The 21,421-nt window shown below is 40.0% G+C and overlaps 1 protein-coding gene across 2 annotated transcripts in view; it reads left to right on the forward strand.

Moving 5' to 3' along the window:
* Positions 1-21,421, forward strand: part of LRCH1 (leucine rich repeats and calponin homology domain containing 1) — a 213,037-nt gene that overhangs the window by 155,545 nt on the left and 36,071 nt on the right. Inside the window, exons 9-16 of one of the 2 annotated variants that reach the window (XM_043892448.1) lie at positions 283-407; positions 4,708-4,775; positions 6,349-6,435; positions 11,662-11,751; positions 11,851-11,887; positions 16,150-16,203; positions 16,931-17,003; positions 19,849-19,953. In XM_043892448.1, the coding sequence (XP_043748383.1) occupies positions 283-407; positions 4,708-4,775; positions 6,349-6,435; positions 11,662-11,751; positions 11,851-11,887; positions 16,150-16,203; positions 16,931-17,003; positions 19,849-19,953 (639 nt within the window). The remainder of the gene's footprint in view (positions 1-282; positions 408-4,707; positions 4,776-6,348; positions 6,436-11,661; positions 11,752-11,850; positions 11,888-16,149; positions 16,204-16,930; positions 17,004-19,848; positions 19,954-21,421) is intronic. The other variant, XM_043892447.1, reaches the window with a different exon arrangement.

Raw genomic sequence — 21,421 nt, forward strand, 5'->3', positions numbered from 1 at the left:
GGACCTTCCTCCCACCCCAACCCATCCCACTGCTTCAGATCAAGAGGCCTTGACCATTAGATTTGGGGTTTTCTATTTCTTTTACTTTTATTCCCCTTCTTTCTTTTTTTCACCTGGTCCTCACATCCTATAGGGAAGATAAAACTTGGGTCATCATATACCTCCAGACGAGATTGCGGAGAAGATTGGGAAGCTAGATGGTGTATTTTAGAGTCATCTATGTTTTTTATTCATCTGTTTATTAAATCATGCTTTGTATCTCTCTTTTTATTTTCCTCATAGGGGAATTTCATCAGGAATTTCAACCAGCGCCTTCATTTGTGAGTGGCAGTGACAACTCAGAAGAACGAGACCAGTTTTCCCATGGAGCAGACGTGCTCCATTCGGAATTTATAAACTACATTAAGGCAAGTTGAGGGTCAACTGTTAGTAATTTTTTAACTTACTGAGTTCTGTTTGGCGCCTTAGAGTTTATGCTCAAGGTTTCCAATCCATCACCTTCAATCTCGGCTTCCTGCCACCTTCCTCAGGCCTATGTACCATCTTCTCAGTGCCTCGCATGTCTGTCTGCTGACATGAGGACCTGGTCCCTGCCATCCATACCTGTTTGTCTGTGTTTATGTATGATTTTCTTTTGCATTCGGAAATTACTAAGCTTTCCAGTAGTCAGTGCATCATAAAAGTCAGGAAATTTATCAGAATTGCTGTGACCATCCCGTAAAAGCTAAAACAAAGTTTCATGTGCTTTTCAATGTATTTTGCTGCTGCTGCTGCTGCTAAGTCGCTTCAGTTGTGTCTGACTCTTGCAACCCCATAGATGGCAGCCCACCAGGCTCCTCTGTCCCTGGGATTCTCCAGGCGAGAACACTGGAGTGGGTTGCCAGTTCCTTCTCTAATGCATGAAAGTGAAAAGTGAAAGTGAAGTCACTCAGTCGTGTCCAACTCTTCTCCAACCCATGGACTGTAGCCCACCAGGCTCCTCCATCCTTGGGATTTTCCAGGCAAGAGTACTGGAGTGGGTTGCCATTGCCTTCTCCACTTTCAATGTATCCTAGGAAAATGCTTTTCTTGGGAGTGTATTTATAGTAAAAGGAGAAAAAATGAAGACTTTTAAATTCTGGAAATGAATATGTTCCCTTTTTAGGAAGGTTACTCTGCGGTCACTTATTCCTGAGCAGGTTTAGTGGCACTGAGATGTTGAAAGGTTGGATGAAGTCTCTAAATTGTCAGACGAACTTTTATCAGAGGAATGGCAACAATGAGGGGAAAACCAGTCCTTTATAAAGTTGGTGGTTAAGGTTCCACTTTGTGACAGCATTACGTGCCTTGGTTTGTTCCTGTCTGTCCTTTGGCCTTGGTCATGGCACCCAGGGATCACAAGGATAATCCTTTTGCTTTAATTCAGATACCTTGTGGGTTGTGAGAGACGGTGGTCTCTGAGTTGCTGTGTTAATGTCAGGCCTGGGGTCTTTAGGTGCTGGTCCTTATTTCCTGAGGATGGTGTTAGGATGGCTGGGCTCTATCCAAACGAATGTCTCCAAGCATCACCTTCAAGGGAACTGGGAGAAAAACAGCTGAATGGTACCCTGTAGGAGGCTCTGGTTTGCTCAAAACAGACACAGTGATTCTGGCATATGACGTACATTTGTAGAAAACCTATTCGTTATTTTGTATATTTAATTCATCAGCTCTTATTTCAAATTATCTCACACGCACTGCCTCCTTCTGTCCTCCACCTCCTCTGATGTGGCTTCAGTGGAGCCTCATCATTGCTTACTCTGATGACAGCAGGAGTCCCCCAACCCCTCGCTGAGCATCCAGCATCCCAACCCCGCCAGGCATTCTCCTGAAGTGAAAGTCTCAGACTGTGACTCTGCAGCCGGCGGCCCTCACAAGACGCTCCCACTTCTGATGCCTGTCCGTCAACCCTGAGACAAGTCTGTCACCAAAACGTGGAAAATTGGGCTTTGGTCTTTCTTTTATGATCAGTTCAAGTTGAGAGTCTACTGGTGGAAGCCCTGAAAGAAAACAATTAAAGTGATAGTGGAAAAAAAAAGCATGTTGTTTCAGAAAAGCAAGTTTCCTAGATTTAGAGATTTCGGGTCCATGGAAATGGCCCATGGAAATGGGTCCTGTGGGTGGAGTGTAGGGGAACAAAGGTGAGTGTAGAAATCTACCGCAAATATTTGCCGAGTAAACACCCCTGCAGGAGGCGTCTCTTGGCAGGTGGGGAACTCTAAGAGTAAAGTGAAACCTAAATCTACAATGGAAAGCTGTGCACTGAAATCAGGCCCATTTTAGCCTCGACCTGCATCTCCTTTAAAGTGTGAGTGTGTTTGACCGCTCTCCTCTGTACTGAATTACTCAGCCCTCGACCATCAAGAGCTCTGTGTTTTATATATCGTGTCTCCTCCCCGTCACTGAAGTAGCATCTTGTGCTTTTGTAACCACAGTCGGTCCTCATTCACACAGTTCTGTTATATAGAGTCTCCTCAAACACTGAATTGTCTCATCCTGAACTGTTGCTCCCATGGGAGATACAGGGTCTTTTAGGTTCCTATGAACCTCTGGTCACACATTTTTGTTAGCTGGTTGGTACATAACCTGGTTTTATGTTTGTTCCTGCCTCAAGACACTTGATTTAATGTGGATTGTTGGTTTGTTAACATTGAACTTACAGCCAAGGAAGACCCTGTAACTCTTGCAGAAAGGAAGCTTACCTAACACAGGTGTTTTCTCTTTGAGGTACATCACAGCCTTCTCATGCTTAGGGCGATAAGACAGCACTCCGGTACTGCACGAGGGGGCATTTGTGATACTGAGTAGACTCTGAAAAGGACACTTTTTTTTCAGCCTGAAAGCTGAAACAAAAAAGCATGGATGACCTCACCTTGTTCAGCCTCAACTGCAGAAGTGTATGTCGGGGTTGGGGACTTCAGTTTTTCACCAGGCTTTGCGTGTGTCTGCACATCACCACAAGTATTGATTTTGGGGTGATAAATAGGTTTCAGAGAGTAGACAAATTCGTAAATACCAAGTCAGTGAATAAAGTTTGTCGACTGTATAGCCATCTAACTTAGCAAAAGTAACCCAGAATGTCCCTGTTTTGTGTACTGAAATAGATGTTTTATACATTTTTTTTGTTTTATATTGGCTACTTTTTATTGTGAAATTGAAACTTACAAGGAAATACCCATGGCTCCTATAGTTGAAACCCAATAGGAAGAGATAAGAACATGTTTTCTTGGTTATTTCTGGTTATATATTTTCACCCATAAATTTCACTGTCACTTGGATAGAGGTGTAGTAATTTATATATTGATTTTTACTATGCACAAAATGTGTAATCAATATAAAAAAAAGTCTAAGTGTTTCTCTTTTTTTTTTTTTTTAAAAAAAAAGAGTGTTTTTCAAGCCAGAGGTTGACATCAAGCAGCTAGATCCCTCCTTAGAGGAAGACTTGTTCTCCATGACACATCTGGAGAGTTGGCTGGGCCTGAGTTAGTTAATAATGTGTCAGAACTTTGACACAGAAAACAATCCTTCTGTCTGTTGTACCTTGCTTGCTAGGGGAATGTTCGCACTTTGGGATGGCTTCCGTTTTAGCTGTCAGCTGAGTTAAAGCAGCATTTCTCTGTGGTGGAGATCAAAGTGGAGAACAGTGCATGAAGTTCCAACAATGGGACAGGCCTTTTAAATACTCCCACCAGAGCGCTTCTTTGGGATCACAGGAGAGGGGTGCATTTCAGTGAAATCTGGATGTTTTACACATGAAAACTATCAGATGCAATTTGAGGCATTTTCTGTCTTAAGTCTTTTATGCTTCCCTTTTTCCTAATAGCACACGCAAGCGCTCACGCGCACACACACACACACATGCACACACACACAGTCCTCTCAGAAGCAATAGAATGCACATTTCCGTGTAACTGACAAGCTCAGTGGAGGAATCTGTCAACATCAGGAGGTGCTAAGAGGCAATGAGGAATCCAGTTGAGCTTTGCATTTCTGACTCTTAAGTTGTGATCCGGAGCCAGGTTCTCTTTTTTCTTTTTTTAAATTTTAACGTTTTGTTGTTGTTATTGTTGAGTTGCTAAGTCGTGTCTGACTCTGCGACCCCATGAACTGCAGCACACCAGGTTTCCATGTTTTTTATTTTTTAATTGTGGTAAAATGCATATGACCTAAAACTTACCATCTCAGCCATTTTTTTTAAGTATACAATCCAGTGGTAAGTATATTCACCTTGTTTTGTAACCATCTCCACCATCTATCTCCAAAATTCTTTTCATCTTGTAAAACGGAAGCTCTTTATCCATTAAACAGTAACTTCCCAATCTCTCTCCCCCCCCTCTCCCAACTGCCATTCTACCTTCTGTCTTTATGAATTGGACTATTCTAGGGACCTCAAGTATATGGAATCATAGTGTTTTTCTTTTTGTGATTGGTTTATTTCACTTAGCATGATGTCCTTAGGGACATCTACGTTGTAACATGTATCACAATTTCCTACCTTTTGAAGGCTGGACGATATACTACTCTATGTCTAGACCACATTTTCTCCCTTTATCCATCCACGGCCGCTTGGGTCGTTTCCACTTTTTGGCTGTTGTGAGCAGCGCTGCTATGAACATGGACGGAGGCAGGTTTAGACTCTTGACTGTCACAGCCAGTGGCTCTCAGAAGACCCATGTGTTCTGTCCATAGGAGAGGACTGAGGCCTGTGAGGAACTATTACGGATAGAAGAGGACGCGCACTGGCCATCCGAGGGGACGTGAGTACCCAGGGCTGGGGATGAGCCTCCATCCTGTAAAGAGCATGTTTCACGTGGAACAGCAGCTCTGTCGTGATAGCATCGTGGTCCACTTTTCTTTGGGCAAGCTGATAGCCCTGTCCAATATTGATCAGAAGGTGCAAGTTTATCCGCTGGTGCTTATTGTCATATTGGGACCACACAGTACTAGGTCATACCTCTTCCTTGGCCGTGAGTTTTATCAGATTTGAGGCTATGGGTAGAATGCGATTCAAGAAACGAGATAGAATTGCTGGACAGAAGATTTCAGCTTACTTTCCTTTGTCTGAACCAACCAACAGCTGGACCTAAAATGTTATATGGCCCTGTTCCCACTTCTTTCCCTGGAATCCTCAAGGCCTGAGAAAACCATATATTTTTGAGGTCTTGGTCTTAAGTCTAATAGTTGCACTAGCTAATGTTTATTAAATACCACATGCCAGGCACTGTCCTAAGTCCTTCACAGGTAGCAACTCATTTCCTCTTTACAACACCTCTATGGGATAAATTCTGTTTTTATCCCTCATTTTGCCAATGACAAAACTGAGGCATAGGAAGACTGATCATCTTGCCCCAGGGTTACAGAGGGCTAGGATTGAACCCAAGGAATCTTGCACCAGATGGACATCCCTTCCAGTCTATTGCATATAAAGATTTACTTGGCCAGCTTTATGCAGGAGGGCATGAGTAATCTGTCAAGACAGTGAGCCTTTTCCAGGGGGGTTGAGTTTGGACCATATGGCATAGGGTAGATTTTTGGTTCCCAGGATTTTGTTTTCCATGATCCAGCATATAGCCTGGATCTTCCATCAGACTTCATGAGGGTTTTCCCCTTAGTGAGAATGTACTCCATCATTCAAAGTTTCTTCACTTATAGAAAGACATTGACTTATGTTCTGTAGTGGAAAGCAGTAACCGTGGTCAAATCTCTCTTGCCTTTTAAAAATATTGCAGAGTTCCTTTCAAATTACTGTCTAATACAGACAGCTATTCATTGGATATGCTGAGGAGAAGGAGGACTAGCTTGATTATAGAATCATAGAATTATAGGGAAATGGATTTTATAGAGAAAGAGTTTTTAAACTATGTAAATCTTTGGAAACCCCATATTCAATCTTATATCTATTGTTCCTAACTCTGCCTGTAAATCAGTATCATCTGTAGACCTTAATAAAATGTTCAAGCCCTAGACAACCTGCTTGGGAGTATCAGTCTTGGCATTTTTTTTAAGCACCTTAGATGATTTTACTGCTTAAAGAGCCTGGACTGAGAACCATTCAGTTTGTCCACTGCCCTCCTGCTACAGTTGGGCAGGTGGGGGCCCAGGGTCATTGAGACTTCCAATGATGTGTTTTACAGCCAAGCTGGCTCCCCCACCCCAGTGACTCTGGAAGCCCACCCCACAGAGTTCTGACACATCTCCATTAAAATGCTGGGTTTGTCAAAATGATTTTTGTAATGTTAGGTGGATTTTTGTAAGTTTGCTCTTAAGAACCCACGTGCTATTCATGTTCTGGTGGTCATTTTCGGTCTTATGCTTGGTTTCACGCTGCAGAATAAGTGCATCCAAAGAGCAGGACATCGATATAGCAATGATTAAACAGCTGAGAGAAGCGGTGGATTTGCTGCAAGATCCCAACAGGTATGTGTGTCTTTCCTTGGCCCAGGTTCCATGGGTGCATAATGTACACTAATTTATTGAGTGCATTATCTCAGTTTTTTAAGTATCTATACACACAGTATGGGCTCACCACTAACCACTGGAAAAAAGAAAGTTAGTTTTAACTGTCAGTTTTCCCAAGATGCATAAATAAAAGAGTCAAACTTCTGGAGGGATTGAGATCCGTTACCTCCTGTTCGTCGTTTCTTGAAATTCATTCATCCTTCATGCAGTTCATTGGGTGATTTTTGTATAATGTTTAGACAACAGAAATAGTCAAAGTGCATATTTTATATTAATGAAGTTTAAACCCCTGGAATATAGAAATATAAGAGATTTTCTAAAAAAGGAAAATATTAATTTATCAAGTGTTACCATATTTATTTCTTTTTAAAAGTTTTTATTGACATTTAGTTGATTTACAATGTTGTGTTTAACTTCTGCTCTACAGCAATGTGACTCAGGCATCCATACATATGGTGCCAAGTGTGTGTTAACTAAATTATATATTTCCAAAGATTGGGGTGATAATTTTTTCATTGAATTAGTCATTATCAATAACAGGCACTATACGCAGTCAGTATAGTTTTTGATTTTTTAGCTGAAGATAATAGAATGCCCATGGACAAAATATTTTTCAGGACAGCAGTATACCTGGTATTGGGTGATAACTACCGTATTGATGGAGAAGTAGATCCAAAGGTTATCCCTGGTAAACTGTTCAGGGTTTGTGGGGATTTAAATGTGAAGATGATGTGGTCTTGTAATATGGTGGGTGTGGAAATCACACCAGGTTCTGGGAATTGATGGAAAGAGGTATTAGTGAGTCCCAGAGTGCCAGGGAGAGCATACCACCACTGTTGCCTGGCTCTGAAGGAGTACTCACAGGTCGAGCGAGCATGGCTGGAAATCTTCAGCAGTTGATTTGAAAAGCATTTTGATTCTGCTGACATTAGTTGAGTGCTTAGAGCGTGGAAAGATGTGCATTGTGCACCTTGGGGGACATAAGGATGAACAAGACACAGCTCTTCCCCCTAAGAACTCAAACCATCACTACACATGTTGCCTTGAGTAGTGATTTATAAGTGTAATGGCTTTAAGGGCTTGAAGTGAAGGAAGCAAGTGATAGAGTTAATGCCTGACTCCGGGTGGAAAAGGGGAGGTGACTCAGCCAGCCTTCTGAAGTCTAGAGTGTTTTACCTGGGTCTTTGACAGCTAGCACTTTCAAGGAGAAAGTGAATTCTGGACTGAATTAAAAGCTCATGCAAAGGCATGGAGGTCAAGAAGAGTGGAACAAACTTGGAAAAGCTCAAGCAGAAAAGGTGATCTCCCACACTGGCTGTGCCTCAGGAACATTTGTAGAAGTTTCAAAACACAGACACTGCCTGACACTGCAGTGGTGGGGGGGAGGGGGGGTCTGGCCGTTTTCTTTTTTTTTAAAAGTTCTGCTGGTGCTTCAGATATGCAGCCGGGAGTGGGACTTCCCAGGGGAGCTGTTTGGAGGGATGCGGGTGTGACTTCAAATTCGGGGTTGAGGAGCTGAGACTTTATTATATATGTAGAAGGAGGCAACGATGGCTTTAAAATGTGGTTATTTTGTTCATGCTCCCTCATGTTTGACTCAGAGTCTGGCTTATTTGTAAGCACCTAACCGCCGTGTGTTCCTTAAAAAGCTGAGTTTCACGTTCTAAATCAGAGCAGTCAGTGAGAAAGTAGGAAAGAGGGAGAAGAGAGCTTCTGTGTGTGTGTGTGTGTATGTAAGAGAGAGTTTGAGATAGAGAGAGAGAGAGACAGACAGAGTAATTATATGGAGTGGGGAAATACTATGGCTGGAGGAGAACATACCTTAGTCAGCCAGACACTGGTTGCAATCCCAGTTCTAACACTAGTTAATCTGGGTGAGTTATATAAGCTCTCTGTACCCCAGTTTTCTCATCTATAAGATGGGCTATAAGTACTTGTCTTTTACTGTTGTGAGGATTTGAAATAATAAACAAACTGCTGATGGAAAGGTCCACTGGCAGAACCGTTCTCCAGAAGGCAACTTTGTAGTTTGTAGCCATAGCCTAAAAATAGATATAAAGCTTTTGAATTAATTCCAAAATTGTATCCTAAGGGACAAAGAGACATGAACAGCAATTGAGAGAGGTGTTTTTCATAGCAAATATTTGGAAAAAAGGCAACGATCTAACAATTTGGAGATACTTAAATTATGGTCCTTAATAAGATGAAATATGCGACCAATTTTTTTTTTTAAACTTTTCAATGTATTTTAGGTTGCTCTACTATATAATGTTAACTTTAAAAAGTGTAAAAGTACATAAAGTTTGATCCCAATGATATAAATAGAATTAGTGGATAGTGAAAGTTGCTCAGTCATGTCTGCCTCTTTGCGACCCCATGAACTATACAGTCCATGGAATTCTCCAGGCTGGAATACTGGAGTGGGGCAGCTCTTGCCTTCTCCAGGGTATCTTCCCAACCCAGGGGATTGAATCCAGGTCTCCCGCATTACAGGCGGATTCTTTATTAACTGAGCCACCAGGGAAGCCCAGGAATACTGAAATGGGTAGCCTATCCCTTCTCCAGTGGATCTTCCTGACTCAGGAATTGAACCAGGGTCTCTTGCATTGCAAGCGGTTTCTTTACCAGCTGAGCTACCAGGGAAGACCCAGGTCCCATTAACAGTTAAAACTATAAACAAATATATCAAGATCAAAGTTTTCTCTGAGTGTTTCTAAATTATGGTTTTTATTTATACTTTAAACACTGGAGATACTCAGTAGCAGATACTGTGGTAGTTCTTTGGTGATTGTTTGAAGTGGGGGTGAGGATGGAGGGAAGCAGTCCACGGTGTTTTAGACCTGACCCCTCCTGTCTCCATCTGAGATGGGAACCATGGGGAACAGCCAGTTTGAGAAGGAGGGTATTGAACTCAGTTTAGGAACTGCTGCATAGAATCCAAGTGTGTGATACAGTGTGATACTGTCCATTCAGCTGCTAGATGTTTAGGTCTGGGGCTCCAAGACTTAGACTTAAAAGTTACTTTCAGGGACTTCCTTGGTGGTTCAGTGGTTAAGACTCCGAGCTCTTAAGGCAGGGGGCCAGGGTTGGATCCCTGGTCAGAGAATTGGATCCCACATGCTGCAACTAAGACCCCAGTGCAGCCAGATAAATTTTAAGAATAAATAAAGTACAATAAAAGTTACTTTCATAAGGTATGTTGTAATGGAAGCAGTATTATAAATGGATGGAGTTCCCAAGGGTGAGCCCGTCAATGGGAAAGGAATTTGAGTCCAAGATAGAGCCTTGAAGACGTGATATGACAGAGAGGAGACTCCCACGGGCTCAAACTTGATATTGTTTTAATATTTCTGCCTTCTTACACTTTGTATCACTTTTCCAGTCAACTTTGCTTACAAATTCGAGATGAATATGTGAGCCCCAAAGTGAAAAAGAAGGCTTCGTTTGGTGGACATAGCAGTGGCCAGGGAATGTGGGACTGGAGCCCAGAGTAAGATCGGGGTGACCTGGCGGGTGTGGCTCCCCGCTCTGGGCCTCTGTGGCGTCATCCTTCATGAGAAGCGGGGTGAACTGAGGATCTGGAGATACTGCCCCAGCCTCGAAAGGTCTGAGGCAATAAGTTGCCAAGGATGTCAAGCCAGTCGGCATTGCTGGTGGGTGTGGAGGAGCACAGCCTTGAGTAACCTTCCCAGGGATAGTTGATTTGCATCTTTGTGGATTGTTATTTTAAAATACATTATGTTGTAAAACTTTTTATGGATTTGACCTCCTCCCTAAAGTAATCGACTGCTTTGGCTGCTATAGATCTTTGTTGTGCGTCCTGAAATAGAAATTCTACTACTACAATTCTAACTTGATAATAATGTGTCTGTGAGCCGGTGTAATAGGGATAAAGAAAGAGCCCTGTTTTTGCTTCTGATAAAGAGAGGGCACTTCAAGAGGTCAGTTATTTCTAGCTGCTTGAATAATAGTCATAAAAAGTTTATATACACTTTAAGATTTCCCTTTGTCTCATTTCCTAGATCCAGATTGCTTTGTTTGTTTTAATCAAGTCACTGATCATAGGATTAAATTTTAGAGCTTTACCTTTCATGCAACCTTAACATCAAAAAATTTAGTTGAATATTGCTTTCCTGTTTTGCCTTTGTTGATTTCTTCTCTCAAGGATTTCTGATTGTTGGTTAGATACCATTTTCATTAGGATTGTATACTATGAATGCATACCCACCTTTTAAAATAGCTTTGTAACTTTTATATGACTTTTAGAAATTCCTGGTTTTATAGATCTTAAAAAAAATTCAGCTCTTAGAATTACAGAAATTCAGAAACTGTAAGACAATTTCAGATATAAAATGCATATCTTAAATTGCTTTTGAAATTTTTTATTTTAATATTCCTATTAAATGCCCTTGGTACATATACTGTAGTATAGTGTATGTACAGTATAATAGAGAGAAACTTTGCTTGTTTCAACAAACTGATTAAGTTTTTAATGAAATTTAGTGTGTGCTATGTATATATATATGGAATTTAAAAAGATGGTAATGATAACCCAATATGCAAAACAGAAAAAGAGACACAGATGTACAGAACAGACTTTTGGACTCTGTGGGAGAAGGCGAGGGTGGGATGTTCAGAGAGAACAGCATTGAAACAAGTATACTATCAAGGGTGAAACAGATCACCAGCCCAGGTTGGATGCATGAGACGGGTGCTCAGGGCTGGTGCACTGGGAAGACCCAGAGGGATGGGATGGGGAGGGAGGTGGGAGGGGGGATCGGGATGGGGAATACATGTAAATCCATGGCTGATTCATGTCAATGTGTGGCAAAAAACCTCTAGAATATTGTAAAGTAATTAGCCTCCAACTAATAAAAATAAATGAAAAAGAAAAAAGAAAAAAAAATTAGTGTGTGCTACCTATGACTCTTCTGGCCTTATCAGAAATTACTATTCTATTTCAAATAAGTTGGATTTTGATACCAAAGTAGATTGAAAATTATATTAAATATATATATATATATATAGTGTCATGGTGAGGAAACTACATAGTTTGAAATTTCTACCATGAACCTTTTATTACTCAATTCTAATGATAAACACAACTTTTAAGTATAACTAAAAGCAGTAGGATTTATTAAAGTTTAGTAATTTGGTAACACTTTTTCCCCCCCTACTCTTTAGATTAAGCACAGATATTACAGAGAGAAGCGTTGTAAACTTTTACCCTGTGGACCCGGCAGATGACTTGGAACTGCAAGACTCTGCGCTAAAGTATGTTGACCTTTCTATAACAGTATATTTTCTCTTTTTACATTGAAATATTTTTGCTTTAAATTATATTTATATCTTTTTATTCTGTAATTCCTACAGTGGTCAAATACAGTTGGAGGCGTCTCCAGAATGTGAGGTAAGGCTGCTCTTGGATGAACCAGAGTTCTGATGCGGTATTTTGCCGCGGAAGAGTGGCTCCCATATTCTATCAAGATGTATCATGGGGTAGAACATTCATTATAATACTTGGGCCACCTGATGCAAAGAGCCGACTCATTGGAAAAGACCCTGATGCTCGGAAAGATTAAGGGCAGGGGGAGAAGGGGGCAACAGAGGATGAGATGGTTGGATGGTATCACTGACTCAGTGGACATGAGTTTGAGCAAACTCCAGGAGACAGTGAAGGACAGAGGAGCCTGGTGTGCCGCAGTTCACGGGGTCACAAAGAGTCAGACACAACTGAGCGACTGAACAAGAACTTTCATTAGTGAGATCAGTATTCAAATTTGTTCAAGATCTGTTTTTCAAATTTTTTATACTTTTAGCTTCTTTAGTTTTCCTGCTTATCTATTATATTTCACCTCCCATTGAAGATGAGAGTTGACTGTTTCCATTGAATTCTCTAAATCTTTATGTCAGACAGTTTTAAGTCAGGCCATGGCAAATAAGGCCCACAGGGAATCCTGGCTCTGTCAGAAACTGGAGGTAGGACCAGCCAGGGTAAGCAGCCTATGAACTGACTGACCAGCTGAACGTAAACTGGGAAAGATAAAGAGTAAGTGATTTGAGGAATGTCTAGGAGGATTAAGAGACTAGCAAAGATAAACTGATGGGGGAGTTTGGGGACAGGGTAAGGGTAGGTTGGTAGCTATGTAGGGTAAAATTCAGGTGGCTGCAGAGAAAGCAGTTTTGACATAAAACTAGACATAAGCTTAGAAGGTCCCCCCAAAAAAGGGGGGAGAGAGAGAGGTCTGAGACGGTAACATGGGAGTAAAACATTGGTTATAGCCTGTTTCATCCCTTCTCACTGAATGGGTTTAGGATGGCTAATTTCAGTACAGCCAACTTACGTCCCTTGAGGTATCTGAACAGGTACCATAGTACAGCAGTCTCACACTCTTAACTAGCTAAGTCTCTGTGTTAAATAAGAAGGAAAAGAGCTATAGTTCAAAAACCCATGTTCCTAGAGAATATGGTTTCATGGTTGAGTGTAGTGATTTGGAATTACACTGAGTTTTCTTTCCATCTCAAAGGCTTGCTAACTATGGACTCCCGTGGGCTACCTCTCTAACTTCTTGATTTTCTGTAAGTTAGGATCCACCTTATAACCCAGGACACCTAACTTTAGCTGTGACTGTTCCTCCGCTCTGTCCTTGGAGTCACTGCACTCCCTCCTCCCCAAGAGGAGGGTCACTGGATGACCCAGTGGTGGGACATCAGGAAGCCTCTGTGTGAAGGCTCTCCTGCGTCTATTTCATGAGGCTGTCCTTTTGAGACATGCTCCTTTTGATTCTGTGCAGACTCACTTTTGTATTTAGATTTTTACTTGGAAATAATTATAAAAGGTTAAAAAATGACAGAACTCTGCAAAAAGTTACAAAAAAATTATAACCTTTTACCCACATTTTCTGTGATTAACATTTTACCACTTTTGTGGTATCTCTGTCTCTCTCTTCTTCCCCAGAGTTCTTTTTCTGAAAATCAAAGGATAAGTTTTGTACGTCAGAGTCCTTTTCCCTAAACATTTCAATGTACCTTTCCTAAGAGTAGGGATTTTATCTTATATAACTTGACTTCAGTTATCAACTTCATAAATTTACACTGATAAAATAGTTTCATCTAATCTGCTCTCCATATCCCAGATATTTAGATTGATCTAATGATGTTTTTCACAGCACTTTTTCCCCTTTAGTAGGATCCAGGTTAGAGGCAATATTTGTCAGGTACCTATAGTTTCCTTTATTCTGCCATAACCTGTCTTTGATTTTTTAATGACCTTAAAATTTTAAAGAATATAGTGCTCCTCTCTTTTAAAGAATGAACTGCCTCTTATTTTGTGGGACAGAAATCCTTCATATTTCCTCACGATGAGATTGAGTCTCCGTGCCTTGTCTGGGATGCTGCCCAGGTGACGTGGCGTCCTTCTCAGGGTATCACCTTCAGAGGCACATTTTATATGTCTGTGCTTCACTGGTGATCGTAATTTGATCACCCAGTTGACGTGGAACTTGATTTCTCCACCATTTAAGTATTGTTCTATTTCCCCTTGCAGCTAGTAGTCAGTGAAGAGATACTTTGAGACCATGTTAGAATCCTGCTGCAGACCCACTTTTTAAATCTTTTTTGGGGGGCTGTGCTGCATAGCACACAGAGATTCCCACTAAGATGTGGGATCTAGTTCCCTGTTGAGGGGTTGAACCCATGCCCCCTGCATTGGAAGTGCAGAGTCTTAACCACTGGGCCACCAGGGAAGACCCTGCAGAACCACATTTGATTCCAGTAAAATAGATACCCTCCTGTGTACATGATTTCGGGAGTATCAGGAAGACATCAAGCCTCTAGGAAAAAAAGATCTCCATTCCATCTCTGATTTATAGTATTAATTTGTTTGTTTTTGTTGTTTTTTTTTTTTCCTTTTTGATGAAACAAGGAGTCATGTTTGGTGTAAAGAATTCTTATTCCTTATCTTCCTTCTTTGGGCAATTCTCTGTCCATGACAGATATGTCTTCATGATTTTAAAAAGGGAGGGAGTATTTCTGGCTCTGGTGGAAAAAAAAAAAGAGTCACAAGAAGGAAGAATGGAAAAGAAAGTGGTGGATGAGCAAGGCCAGTGCTGATGATATGTGGAACTTAAATGGGCCCCTTCTTTATGGTCTGGTTATTTCTGTATTATTTCTTCCACCCGGTTCAGGAAGAAATCAATTTTGTAAGCAGAGTCTTGAATCAGTTAGCCAGTCTGTGTTGAGTCCTTGTGCTGGATGCAGCCTTGTTTTTAGTACCCAAGACTGGAATAGGAAAGAGATGAAGTTGCCCTCACTTTTAAGGCATTTTAAAAATTGTGGAGGAAAGAAGCCATGGATATTGAGAAAGCAGAGAAGACTGTGAGATGGCCCATAATCCTGGGTGTTTTAGGTACTCTGGGATAGTAGGAGAAGGGATAAGAGTTTAAGGAAAGAGAAATTAATCTAGATTTCAAGGGTAATTTGCATTTGGATGGGTCCCAGAAAGCTGTGCTGAGCAAGACAGCCTGGCCGTGATGGAATCAGCATAGAGCATAAACCAGACAGAAACACCATGAGAGAGGCTGGTGCTCAGTTACATTGGTGAGGCCAATAGTGAAATGGCTTGTAATTAGCACACCACATTCTCTGCCTTTTAACACACTTAGGTGACTGTCCCCATTAAGTTTGGGTAGCACTGGCATCCATCTAGGAAGAATTGAAAAGTATACTCTCATACATAAATAATGTCCAGTGGGGAAGGATATTGGAGGAACACAGGGAATATTAGAGAACAGAGTTTCTGATAGAGAATCAAAACTGCAAGTTACTTGTTAGCAGTTAAGACATTTAATTGGGTAGGGAAATCAATGACATTTTATGCTAAAAATATGTTATTCCCTTGAATTTGTCACAGTTGGGAATGTTTTTTAATAGCAGTCCTCAACAATAGGAATAGCCATCTTAAATTTATACTAGTTTGGTGATATGTGTGAACATGTTTTTATTAGTTATCAACAAAATTTTATAGGGTGGATCAGTGGGATTTTGTTGTTGTCGTTGGCCATGTCACAAGGCTTATGGTATCTTAGTTCCCTGACCAGGAATCCAACCTGGGCCTTCGACTGGAAGTGAGGGGTCCTAACCACTGCAGAGACGGGGAATTCCCTGGGGTTCTTGATTACCTTATAAAAAAGGCAGATCTGGGTAAAATAAACTACCAAGTTTTCTCGGTGTCAAAACAAACTGATGTTGAATTGGTAGTGTAAGACTTTGCTAGGTCCAGGCATGTTCGTTTATTAAAAAGCTCCCAGTGAGATTTTGTGTATTTGGGAACTACTGCCTTGGACCATTTCTGAAAACCCTTCTGTGCTGGGAGCCTGCAGGTTACTTGGTAACCTGGAAAGCTGATGTTCACAGGTACTTTGGGCTGAGCTCTTTGCTCTGGGAAATACCTTTTCTTAGTTTGTATGATATTTTAGATGTATTTTTCTGTGAATATAACTGCATGTTTTTAGAAAGTGTACAGTAAAAATGGCCTGCTTAACTACAAATTAATTCCATGTATTATGCATGTGTCCCTGTGTGCCAGCTTCATGATAGAAGTCAGACTCAGTTCTTGCCTCAAAAATTTTATAATCTGATGGAACATACCATGCATTTTTTCTCTTCCTTTAGGTGCAAAATGACCTAACATTACAGAGTAATGGGAGCGAGTATTCTCCCAATGAGGTACGTTTCCTGATGATTAATGAAAGCTGAGGTGTTTTGTGAAACCTGAATTGGAATATCTTTTACAAAAATCTGTAATCTGAGACTTGTGATTCGTGAGTTAATTGTATTGCAGAATCTCGGAGGGAATCTCTCATTAGCTCTCATAGCCTGATCCAGCCCTATCCATAAGTAAAAACTCATTTTATAAGATATATTTTGAAAATTAAATATAGTAGCATTTTTATGGAAAGCAGAGTGAAAATAGCTCAAATAGGCAACATTTAGAATGTCTCGTTAACCATAAATGATTCAGCATGGGGTTTCCATATAGCTGAGACATCTGCTCAGCATCATCTATTTCCTCATCTCATTGTGTTATGAGATTCTTTATCAGATGTGCCATGTGTGAGGTGCGTGTGTGTGTGTGTGTGCACGCGCGTGCCTGCACGTGAATGTACACATCTATTCTGGAGCAGAAAAGGATTACCAGTATCACACGATTATGAACTCTTTTATAATGAGCATATAAAAATTGAACAAATCTCCCCCCAAATAACATTCTGTCGATTCTACCACAAGAATTTGCAATGTGAAGATGCATCCATTATCATATTTTTTAGTCAGGACTTCCTCACAGCAGCCAGTGCCAGGAGGTCGTGGTTTTGTTACAATGCTTGATCCTGGAGAAGCATGCATAGTTCTGCTCCAGTTCTTTAAAAGGTGTCCTTTCCTTCTAATACCACAGATGAGAGAGAACTCCCCCGCCATCTCTCCGACCAGCACCAGCACAGCTCTGTTTGGCCTGAAACCTCGATCAGGTAAGTGGCAACCTCAGCATTCTTGCCCATGTGAAACAACTCCGGAGTTTCTCTTTAGCCTTTTGCGTGCCTATGTTCTAGTGGGAGCAGCCTTGTCAGCGCTGGTGAGTTTGCATCCTGGCATCAGAACCTCGCCACCGCTTGGGCAGGGAGATTTTCATTCTCCGTGTCAGTGTCTCTCCTCTTAAGGCTGTGTTGTCAGTAACAGATCATCTTACCTTCTTTTGAGTCAGAGCAAAGAGAGAAAAATGTTGGGGCGTGTAAGTGGTAAAGAAATACTTTGTGGATAAAATGGCCACCCCTTTGCCTCGGTGGTTGCTGGTACCTTGCTGAGTTAAGGATGGTGACTCTCTTTGTGAGACACCCCTCATTTGCTCTCTGGACCTTGGTAAGGTCTGTATGTTTACTCCTGTGACAAGCAGTCATTCCAAGACTCACATGAGTGGTCAGGAGAGATTTTAAAGACCTTTTCTGTTTATATTACCTACTTTATTTTAACTTATTATTAGTACATTCACAAATGTAAATTATAGCAGTGGGCAAAATAACTACTGATTTTAAAAAGGAGTATGTATAGAAAAATTTGGTTCTTCTGATATCTCATCCTATTTAAAGTTCTTGCACTGTCTACCTTCTTTTAGGTGCTTCTTTGTTTTAGTATTTTTGATTCTTAGGTCTTTTGCATATATTCTGTACCAATGCTTCAGTTAAGTGCTAAGAAGGCACTCAGATGCTTTAAGAAAAGGTAGTAAAGAACTTAAATATTCTTGGGCTTATTAGTAAAGCATTTTGGCAGCAGTTGCAGATACACATATTTGTAATTTTTTACCTGTAGGAAAAAAAAGATAATTCTTTTATAAAGGAATGTTTTTTCATTTTTGGAGGAAGTTGGTTGATGGGTAACGTGTGGCCAGGTATAATGGTTTCCTGGCATTTTGAATGGACCATAAGACAAGGCTATTTGAGAACATGCTTGGGGGTGTGGTGGGACTTAGGAGGTGTTTTATGGAGAGCCGAACTGTACTTGAAATTGGACTCAAATGACTGGCCTCACCATTTACAGACCTGAGTGTATGCAGCCAGATATGGGCTGGGCTTCAATTTGCAAGGTCTCAGGTTGTGCTGGGAGGAATACGGGCACCCATGCCTTGAGTGGTGATCTGCCAGGAATGTTCTCTGCACACCGAGGACCTCATATTTGGCTAGGCTTTCTCCTATCCCTATAAATTATAGGCAGTTTTAGACAATTTTAAAAGAGCAAATCAAAAGTTGAACGAATCTCCACAGAATAATATTCTTTTGAATGTGCATCTTTGTAGCTTAGTTGTAAAATTGTCTCCATGACTTTTCCAGTTCTTTTTATGGGGTCCAAATTCAGCTTATCAACTTTGTGCCTATACTGTTGAACCATTTCTGATTCTTTATAGTGGTGAAAACTAAGTGAAATATTCATTTTGAATAGCAGGAAACAAAGATAATTTCCTCTCCTAGCTTCCAACCTCTCTATAATGCTGACTAACCAGTGTGGAAATTGTTCTGGCTGTTGAAAGCTTTGTGGAGTTTGTTGTAAATAATACTGATTTTTCTTCAGGAAAATCAGATGGCATGTTGGAACTTTATGAAACTAGCATCATCTATTGGGAATGTTTAAATTTTTATTTATTAGGTTTAAAATATTACAGGATGTATTTTTCACATTTTCTGGAAAAATATATATATATAGTAATCTTAATTGAAGATCATATGACTGAAAAAGAGAAATTCTTTTTGACTAAGTAGCTTTGGATCTTTAAAAAATGATTTTTATGTTAAAATTAAGTATATGAATTCATGTGATTTCTGTGTTATAAATAAAAACAGACTGCTCAAATCAGCAAGTTGGAATAGAAATGTAGATTCTTTAAGTTGGCTGGTAGTTTTTTTCAAAAGAAATTTTTTTCTATGTTTTCCTCCAAGGAAAGACAAATGTATATATACCCAATAGTCATTCCTACAACCATGTCCATGTATTTTGCCAGCCTTGCCTTAAGATTGAATAAAAATTGTGTAGGTATTTCCTAAATATCAAAAACTACTATATGAATAGTTCGTGCCCCCAAAAGAGATGTTATTTCATAAATGACCAACTTAAAAGTTCTTTGAACTGGTTGATATCTATTGGTTAATTAGGTTTGTTGTTACAGAGACTCAACTAGTGTCCAGAATTGGTTTTATACTGATCAATATCTAAGAAAATATTGAGAGGTTATATCTGTGGTTCAAGGGTTGAGCAGAGTTGACTAGATTCAGCTATCATTATAGATGTCTTTAAAGAGAAATTTTACATTGCCTTGGGGAAAAAAAATTCACCAACTGTAAATGCTGATTCTATAATAGCTTTATTTGTAAATAATAGGCATATTTACACATATTAACTTTTGCATAGCCAGCTTTAATGGTGAGTCATATTTGTTAAAATTGTTATTTAGAAGGTCTTTGGAAAAGGTATCTGGTAGGGCTTTTGCTTTTTATCTGCATAATCAATGGGGCCCCCTTCTTTCCGCAGACCTGATTCATTAGTGCTCTTAAGTCTGTGGGCTTGAGAACTGTTAACGATGAATGATATTAACTGCATGCAAAGTATATGGTTGATAAGTACTAACACTCAGTTTTTTATCATTCTTTTTATTCCATGCGCCATCTTTCATTCTTCCGCTATATTGTACCTTTGAAATTAAATCCCATGATATGAAATTCGCTTCATTTCCATACACTCCTTATGCCATTTGTGAAATGCTGCCGCCCTTTTGGTTTTTCCGGGTCCTTGTGCAACCGTACGCCGACTGGCGCTCTCGCGCTCCTGCAGACCCAGCCCTCACTCTTCCTCCTATCTCCTTCAACAAACTTACACAGGCACAAACATGGGACGGCTCTAGCTACTGTGTTCCCTCTGAAGGAGACAGTGACAATGGTAGGTGGCTTTGTACCTATTCTTCAATGTGCTCATTAATAAGCCAGTGAATGAATATACTGAACATTCATTTCTGTGCAGCTGAAGATAGAATGTGTTCTCCTGCATGCCTGACTTAAGAGAGAATAGGAAACCTGGAAAGTCCAGAAAAATGCATGTGCATTGTTCTCTGGCAGTGTGTTCAACTATGTTTAATTATCTTGAACATTCTGAATTTTGGAAGGACTGTACAATAATTTCTTCTCTATTCTTTCTGCTTGGGTTTTTTTTTTTTTGGTGTGTTTGCTTGTTTATAAAAATTTGCGTTTTTGCACATTTGGATAATTTCTTCTGAACTAATGCTTTTGGAGTTTCATCTTTTATTATCCAGGCATTTGATAATGAGATTTTTAAAGTAATTAAGATATACTGTGACTGATCTGAAAGGAGTGCACTGAGAATGGTTAGAAGTAAGGAATTTCTAAAAATGAAGAGAAATCACTTGCTTTTTTCTACTTTGCAAATTCTTTGCACATTTTGACTTTTGATAACTTTAGCCCTTTCATCTATATAATAGCCAAGAGAACTCCCCTGGTGCCTCAGTCATAAAGAATCCACCTGCCAATGCAGGAGATGTGGGGTCTATCCCTGGGCCCGGAAGATCTCCTGGAAAAGGAATTGACAATGCACTCCAGTATTCTTGCCTGGGAAATCCCATGGACAGAGGACCCTGGCATGTTGCAGTCCATGGGGTTGCAAAAGAGTTGGACACGACTTAGCGACTAAACGACAACAAATATGCAAGAATGGTAACTTGGCTTGAGAATCAAATATGCAAAAAAAAATTGAGGACAGCTAGTTAGGATTAATGTGGATATTGTTTGGTCTCATGCCACTATATATCTAAAGTAGTCTAAAAGATGAAAATAAAATACATATAGTTATTTAGAGATCCTTACTACAGATATCTCAATCTCCATATTGGTCTGTTAGTTCAGATCTTAGGCATTTTACTCCAAGATACAAAGTAATTAAAAGTAATGTTAAATGAAATAGTATGATTTATAGGGAAGAAAAGTGACATGTGGGGTAAAACCACAGTGCAAACACAAGAAGATATATTTTCTGATAAGTTATTTTTTTAATCTAAGTATCAATATGTTATATGTAATGACTAGAAACCACATATGTAAAACATTTGTTGTGATTTCTGGTCAAAATTCAACCAAAAAATGCTTTTTCAGACTTCATTTCATAGAAGGATAATGTATATTTTGGCAGGTTAGTTACAAAAGGAATTTTATTATTTCATAGATTTCTAAAATTTCAAACCAAAAGCAAGTGTGATTAAGCAACAACAACAAGGAAACCAAAGTTCCTTCTTGTATCAGCCCACTTTAAATTCTGGAAATTGAGGAAGGCTAAATGGAAACTTTCTTGATAAACTATTCCTTTACTTAAAGGGGAGAGAATCATTTTCGTTTCTCAG

Source organism: Cervus elaphus, chromosome 30 (genome assembly GCF_910594005.1).
Source record: "Cervus elaphus chromosome 30, mCerEla1.1, whole genome shotgun sequence".
Lineage (NCBI taxonomy): Eukaryota > Metazoa > Chordata > Mammalia > Artiodactyla > Cervidae > Cervus > Cervus elaphus.